The sequence below is a fragment of the Mirounga angustirostris genome, unplaced genomic scaffold, assembly GCF_029215605.1.
Source record: "Mirounga angustirostris isolate CCGP_5_RB_7025 unplaced genomic scaffold, mMirAng1.0.hap1 SCAF_10, whole genome shotgun sequence".
NCBI classification, from domain to species: Eukaryota; Metazoa; Chordata; class Mammalia; order Carnivora; family Phocidae; genus Mirounga; species Mirounga angustirostris.
In genome coordinates this window covers 112,600,876-112,608,649 of record NW_026991718.1, presented here as the reverse complement: position 1 = coordinate 112,608,649, position 7,774 = coordinate 112,600,876, and the positions used below count along the sequence as shown (strand labels likewise).

Here is a 7,774-nt window from a genome sequence, read left to right as displayed (position 1 = left end):
TTTAAGGTTTATTTGTACCTTATCCTCTGAACTGTTCACATCCTTTGCCCATTCTTCTATTCAGTCTTTTTGTTCTTAATTTCTACAAACTCTTTACATAAGAGGAAGGTGATCCCTTTGTCTATGATTTACATTGCAAATATTTCCCCCAGGTGGTCATCTTTTGATCTTACTGTTGGTATTTCTGACCTTTTCTCTTTTTTTTTTTTTTGAAGAAGGTGTTTTGTTGTCGGATTACTTTTGTTTTAATATTTATGCAGTTATATGTGTCCAACTTTTCTTTGATGGTCTCTGGAATTATGAGCCACAGTTAGAGAAGCTTGCCCCTCTGGAAAGGTTAGTTATAAAAGAATTTGTCTGTGTTTTCCTATCATAAAAAGCCAACTTGTTCACGAGAAGGGGAAAGATCAGGGAAAACGGCATACTGTTTTGACAGACGGTGACCCTGATATTGCTCACCTGGCATTTTTGTCCACGGTTCCCACTGCAGGCTGATCTGGGAGGAGGCAGCTTCGGCACAGGGCAGACATCATCATGGCCCTCCTGGTACACCTGCTGGTCTGCACCTTCGGGATGGGCTCCTGGGTAGCCATCAACGGGCTGTGGGTAGAGCTGCCCCTGCTGGTGACAGAGCTGCCCGAGGGGTGGTACCTTCCCTCCTACCTCACGGTGGTCATCCAGCTGGCCAACATCGGCCCCCTCCTGGTCACCCTGCTCCATCACTTCCAGCCCAGCTGCCTTTCCGAAGTGCCCATCATCTTCACCGTGCTGGCTGTGGGCACCCTGGCCTGCACCCTCTTCGCCTTCCTCTGGAATGTCACTTCCTGGGTGCTGGACAGCCACCACAGCATTGCCTTCATGGTCCTCACCTTCTTCCTGGCCCTGGTGGACTGCACCTCTTCGGTCACCTTCCTGCCTTTCATGAACCGGCTGCCCACCCGCTACCTCACCACCTTCTTTGTGGGTGAAGGACTCAGCGGCCTCCTGCCTGCCCTGGTGGCTCTTGCCCAGGGCTCGGGTCTCACCACCTGTGTCAACGTCTCTCAGCCATCAGACACCACCCCAAGCACTGAGACCACCGGGAAGACTGTCTTCCTACAGGTACCGGACATGACCCATTACAGTGCTCTGTGCTTGGTCACAAGGAAGACCATGCAGAGGGCTTGTGTTTCCTAGATGTTGGGTAGACCGGTGTTCTCGACCTGGCTGCACATCAGATCACCTACCCGGGGGGGCTACTGAAACACAGCGGTGGGCCCCACCCCATCCAGCCAGTGAAAGAAACTCTCTGGGGCGTGGGGCTTCTCAGAGACCCTTGAGGTCCAAAGTGTTTTGGAATCTGGAGTTTCGGACTTTAGAACACACCTGTCCTGGTCTGCAAGAGCACTTGTGACCCAGCAGTCCAGCACAGTGACGTCACTGCCTACAGCCCGGGGGCCATTCCTGCCCAGTGGGCACGTCAGGCTGTAGACTACCTCCGTTCAAGTGTGGCTGCCAACTGAGGCATGAAAAAAATCCGAACTTTCAGAGCTTTTTGCATTTCCAGATTGCAAAACAGGGATGGTGAACTTGTATTTATTCAAAAGTCCTCAGGTGATGCTGAGGTACAGCCAGGGCTAAGAACTGTAGACTTTATTTTTTTTAAGATTTTATTTATTTAGTTGAGAGAGAGATCGTGCGTGCATGAGAGAGAGAGCACAAGCAGGGGGAGCAGCAGAGGGAGAGGGAGAAGCAGGCTCCCCGCTGAGCAGGGAGCCCAACGCGGGGCTCGATCCCAGGACCCCGAGCCAAAGGCAGACGCTTAACCGTCTGAGCCACCCACGCACCCAGAACGGTAGACTTTAACATTGCTTCAATGCTTCGTGTTGTTAAGACGTCCAACTTTTCTCCACTGTGTGGACACTTGTGAAGTTGGACACTTCACATAAGGCCTGGCATCGCCCAAACCACAGAGGTCCAGCCATGGGTGCAAACCCAGGGGTTCCAGGGCCACCATATCCTGAGAGCACTCCACTTTTAAGTGTTTGATTTAGTTGAAGACATGTAAATATTTTGAAATTTCACATGCATAGGTCTAGAGGCCCGGCATCTGCTAAGAAGGGATCTGGCCACACCAGGCCCCACAGGGCAACCTCGGGAGGGGCTGCGGTCTCCGGCCCTGGCGGGCGGCAGCGTGAGAAAAGGCATAGCTTCTGAGTCTGAAAGAAGCCACATAGCCCCCGTGAGCCTCAGGGAAGACGAAGCGTTCTGACACCCCCAAGCCCTCCAGAACTGGGGCTGATGGTGCCCCCTGCCTGGGGCCGCGAGGAGGCACGCACGGGCTGACCCAGGCGAAGTGCCGTCCGAGCGCTGGGCATTTCTGATCACTGCCTGAGGAGTTCTGTGTGTGTTATTCGGCCCTTACTTACTAGCAATGCCTGCTATTTATTGGATATGATTATTAATATTGCTGTTACCTGTGTCCCGACATCCCCCGGGGATCTGCCTGACCCTGGTTTTGTCTTTCCCCAGGGAGCTAACAGCACTTTGGTGTCTGACCTGCCTGGGACGACACGTTCCGCCGTCCATCTGGAAAGCCGCTACCTCCCGGCCAACTTCTCGCCCTTGGTCTTCTTCCTCCTGCTCTCCTTCATGATGGCCTGCTGCCTCGTTGCTTTCTTTCTCCTCCAGCGTCAGCCCAGACCCAGGGAATCTTCCATAGAAGACCTCCTCACCTCCCAGGTCACCCTCCACTCCATCCGGCCACGGGAAGGGGAGGACCTGGGCCCCCCAGACCCAGGGGCTAGCAGCAAGGCCCAGGGGCATCCAGAGGAGAAAACGGCCTCCGACCGCCCAGCCCACCTGGCCTTCATCTACGTCCTGGTGGCCTTCGTGAACGCGCTCACCAACGGCGTGCTGCCCTCCGTGCAGACCTACTCCTGCCTCTCCTACGGGCCTGTTGCTTACCACCTGTCCGCCACCCTCAGCTCCATGGCCAACCCTCTCGCCTGCTTCCTCTCCATGTTTCTGCCGCACAGGTCTGCCCCAACTGGCCCTGGGGAACTCTTGTTGGATGCATTTCATTCCAGAATCAGAATTCCAAACCCCAACTGTCAGGTTCTGCGTATAGAACATGGCTTTTAAGGCTTGACTGCCTGGGTTCAAATCCCAACTCGGCCACTTCCTAGCAATGAGGTCCCGGACAAATCACTTCACCTCTCTGTGCCTCAAGGATACTTATCTGGAAAATGGGGATAATAGTAGTTCTCCCTCCTAGGATTGCTGGGAGCATAAAATGAGCTAATTTGGTAAAGATTTTTAGAGCAGTACCTCTGCAGGGCAGGTCCAGTGTAGGTGTTGACCAGCCACTGGGCCTTGAGGAGGAATGCGCAGGCAGGAGCTGAGGTTCCCATTTACAAGTGGGAACCCTGAGGCTCACAGAAAGGGTCTAATCCCATGGTCTATTTCCCTGGACTTCAGCCCTGTCCTCCCGCCTCCGGCTCACTCTGGCTCCTTTACAGCGGCAGATCTGGAAGAGTGGCTAAGCAAATTGACAAAATGCAGATTGAGCCAGCCTACATTGGGACCTGAGATTTCAAATTTTAGTACACAACCTAAGTGGCTCCGCTGCAGGGGTTCAGACCCTGGGAAGGGACACACGGACTTTGGGGTCGTGAAACTTGAGGGCCCACAACCTCCCAGCCAGCTCTCTGCCCTGCCTGCCCTCACGGGCCTCTCTGACCTGCTCACGCCCCCTTCCCCAGCTCAGGAAGGAGGGAGAACGAGAAGAGGAGAGTCAGACAGAAAATGTCACATTGCCAGAAAGCTGAATTTTCTCCCTTCGGGATTGAAACTGTGGAAGGAGGCTGGAGATTTCTGGGGAAGCAGAAGTACAGTCCACAGATGTGTGGAATAGGGAGCGCCCAGAATGTTAGAAATACCCAGTCTGTAAGACAGGAGCTCTAAGAATCTCGGAGCAGAAAGAGTCCTTAGAGGCAGGGCCAGGCCCTCCACTCCCATGCAGGACCCCAGGCAGTCTTGGTGTTCTGAAGAGCGTGCGCAGGGAGGCCCCAGGGGGATGACCTCTAATGAAGGACAGTGTCCTCCGTTGTCATAGTAGAGCCGACGTGGGATCCCAGCCAGCCATCAGGGCCCCTAGATCACGTAGACCTCATGCTGTAGATGACACCGGAGGGGAAGGGGTCAGCTGAGGCTCACAGCACTGCCTGCAGTGCAAGGCTGCAAGCCACATCCTTGTCCCCCCCCCCCCCCCCCCCCCCCCCCCGGCTTCCTGGCTGAGGTTGGGCATGTTGCAGGAGGAAATGGGAGCTGGTGGAACAGCGGGTGGGGCCCCGGGCCAGGCCCTGCGCATTCCGTTCCACAGGTTCCGGTGGCCCTGCCCAGCTCCTCGCGCTGGTGAGGAAGCAGGCTCAGGGGCCAGTCTCGCAGCTTCAGAGGGAAGGGGAATCTGAACCAGGTCCCCGTAGCACCAGAGTCCATTCTGTTTCTCCTGCCATGAATGCTCAGGGTGACTTAGACCAGTTTTGCCCCTCAGGAAGCTCACTGACCTGCTTGAGCCAGATGGCCTGGAAGTTTCCATGTGGATCTGACCTCTAACCCTAGAGACACTGACCATTCTACGCGGCGCCCCAGGGTAGGGGAGGCAGAAGTCAGGCTGCTCACCTCCTCCATTCTCCTCCTCTACTCTGCCCTAGGTCTCTGCCAATTCTGGGGGTCCTCACGGTGCTCGGGACTGGCTTCGGGGCCTACAACATGGCCATGGCCGTGATGAGCCCTTGCCCCCTCATGCAGGGCCACTGGGCTGGAGAAATCCTCATTGTAAGTATCTGGCCTGTGCAGCCGCCTCCCTCCCTCCCCCTCCCCTAGCCAAGGCGCTTTCTGTTGGCCAAAGTCTTTGTGTTTGCGCCCCGAGGAAGCCCCAGGTGGGGTTGGGCAGGGGGAGGGATGCTTCTCCTTTGGGAATGGAGGCTTAGGAAGGTAAGGTGGCTGGTCCAAGGTGACATTCCAGCCTCTCCGCTGAATGCCACACTCTCCCTGCCATGTGTACCTCAGCCCTGGCTTTCTCCCAGATGCCCTTGACTTGATCACGGGGGGCACCAAGGCTACTGGGTTCCCCTTTGCCCTGGGCCGGGGTGTCAACTCATGGGGCCCTCTTAGCCCTAGGGGGTCACCCCCAAAGACTCTTGAACTTAAAGGTTATTCCATGGGGTTCCCTTAGCCCAGTTAGGTCACCCTACAAGCATCCTTCTCCCCTGGGGCTCACCCCAAAGTCGCCTTCACTTTGCATCTCTGCCACCCGTTCTCCGCAGGTGGCCTCGTGGGTGCTGTTCATTGGCTGTCTGAGCTACGTCAAGGTGATGCTGGGCGTGATCCTGCGCGACCGCAGCCGCAGCGCCCTCCTGTGGTGCGGCGCGGCGGTGCAGCTGGGCTCCCTGCTCGGAGCTCTGCTCATGTTCCCGCTGGTCAACGTGCTGCGGCTTTTCTCGTCGGCCGACTTCTGCAACCTGCAGTGCTCCGCCTAGGACACCTGGCGCGGTCCAGGACAGCGCCCTGAGCCGCCCCCGTTACTAACACCTGGGAAGTTGAGCAGGGCACATGCCCAAGGTCCCAAGGGCAAGGGTGGAGAACGCCACAAGGCCCCCCGCGGGACCTGGAAGTGCAGAGCACAGCCCTCCCCCACTCTGGGTCACAGTGCCCGCAACTCCATTGCCGAACGCCTCCGGACCGTTGAGAGAGAGCAGGTTTGCAGCACCCAGCTGGAGGCAGGCTCAAGGGTGTCAGAAGCGCGACCGCTGAGAGGGTGAGCTAGCCCTCACAGGCTGTGGGACCTCGGGGAAGTCACTTATTTCTCTGTGCCTCGGTTTCCTAAAATGGGGATTATGATAAATAGCACCTACCTCAGAGGCTTAGCTCGGGGATATAGGGGAGAAGCGCCCAGCATGTAGCAAGCCCTCTTGGGCCATTTCCTGATCTGCTGCCCGAAAGAAATAACAAGGGACAATCTACACAACGTAGAAGTGGCCAGGGTGGTTGAGAGATGACCCCTGCCCCATTTCCTTTTTCCCACTCTCCTCGCAGAGAAGCTTCTAAAAGATGGCAAACGGTGGGACCCTGGGCATCCTGACTCCCCAGTTCCCAATATGGATGGACGTTGTACCCCACACACCCCTTCCTGTCACCCCTCCTGACCCACAAGGTCCTGCTGCTTGGAAAGTGAGTGACCTCCTGGGAGGCAGAGAGATGATGGGGGGAGGGGCTACACCAAAACTCTGGAAGTGAGTCCCATCCCCTTCCCCCACTCACCAAGGCCAGGATGGGACCCTGAGAACCCTGGGAAGTCTGGGAAGAAGTGCATTCGCTACATGACTGTTATTTTGTTCTCTTTTTTCTTTCTTTCTTTTTTTTTTTTTTAGATAGACATTTCCCCGCTTTTACACTAAAATCAGCCCTCCCAAGAAAAAGTCTAACATGAACCCCAAAATCAATATCATCGGTTTTCAGTTAGTTCTAAGGTCAAGGCTAAGCTCAGAAATTAATAGAATCAAGTGCTTAGAGAATGTCTGGTCCTGGGACTTCTTTTCTTTAGTGGTTTGTTTGCTTGCCACCAGCCCTCCTTTTAATTTATTGTGAATAGATAATGTAGTCACATGTTTCAAAAATCAGAAAATATAAAATGATGTTCAGCAAAAAAATTCCTTCTCTCCTGTCCCCCATCTGCCCAGTTCTTCTCAACACACACAAAGACACACACACACTCATGGGCACGTGCACACACACAAGCACTTTTACTAGTTTCTTGTTCACTCTTGCAGAGATTATGCAAGTACAAATACAGACTCTTTTTACAGAAAAAGTACCAAACTACCGTGTACCTTGCACTTTTGCTCAACAATTAAAATGGAGAGAAGTTTCTGGCTCTTTGTCATGACCATATAGTATTCCATTGTGGGGAGGTACCAAATTTATGCAACCAGCCCTCCGTAGAAAGACATTTGAAGGTATTGAAGACAAAATTTAAAACAGAATCTCCTGCCAACCAGAAAACTTCTCCACAAAAGCAGAAGAGAAAGAAAACCATTTTATTACTAAATAAGCGTCAAACCAGATTATGGGTGCACAGCACAGACAATCGACCGAAAAGCTCGCAAAGGCAGAAAGAAACCCCTCCTTTCACATCTTCCAGAAGATACAACCTACTACGTCCATATTCTCAAATGGTAGCTGGTCCTCAAGGGAGGGTTACATCGTTCACCCTGAATTCGCCTAGTAATTGGGATGGCTATCGGGGTTAGCTAACTGTCTTTATCCGCAGGAAAAAGAAATTCATGTCTTTATGAGGGGGTTTTTCACAACTGGAAGCCAAGCACTGATGTTAGGCTCCTTCCCTCCCCCAGAGGCTGGGTGATGGGGGCACTGACTTTCTTCACATTTACGTTATAAAGAGATGGTCTTATATACGTTATAAAGAGATGTCTTTGAGAAAAGTGATCCTGGGAAGTGAAACTGGCTAGAGGCTTATTCAGCTTTTTTTTTTTAAAGACTTGAATAGGAGCAGGGGAAAAATTTGCAAGTTTTCTAAAGTAGATGCTCTCAGAAAAGGGAGAGGGGATGTCTCCCTTTTTGGCACCAGGGAGAAGTTTTATTTGTATTTGCCCTGACAAGGGCATTTGGGTTGTTTTCAATCGTTCCCTCCCAGAAAGGATGTTGGAGTGGATAATGAGCAAGGAGACGATCTCTCTGTACTGATGTGAGAAGATGTTCCAAGATGAATTAC

General features: G+C 53.4%; 1 protein-coding gene across 1 annotated transcript; it reads left to right on the top strand.

Annotated features, from left to right (window-relative positions):
• Positions 1-518: 518 nt before the first annotated feature.
• On the top strand, positions 519-6,897 carry SLC52A3 (solute carrier family 52 member 3). Its single transcript, XM_045883853.3, has 4 exons — positions 519-1,101; positions 2,512-3,017; positions 4,695-4,818; positions 5,310-6,897. The coding sequence occupies exons 1-4, from the start codon at positions 535-537 to the stop codon at positions 5,520-5,522; spliced, it is 1,410 nt and encodes a 469-aa protein (XP_045739809.2). The 5' UTR covers positions 519-534; the 3' UTR covers positions 5,523-6,897.
• Positions 6,898-7,774: the final 877 nt, after the last annotated feature.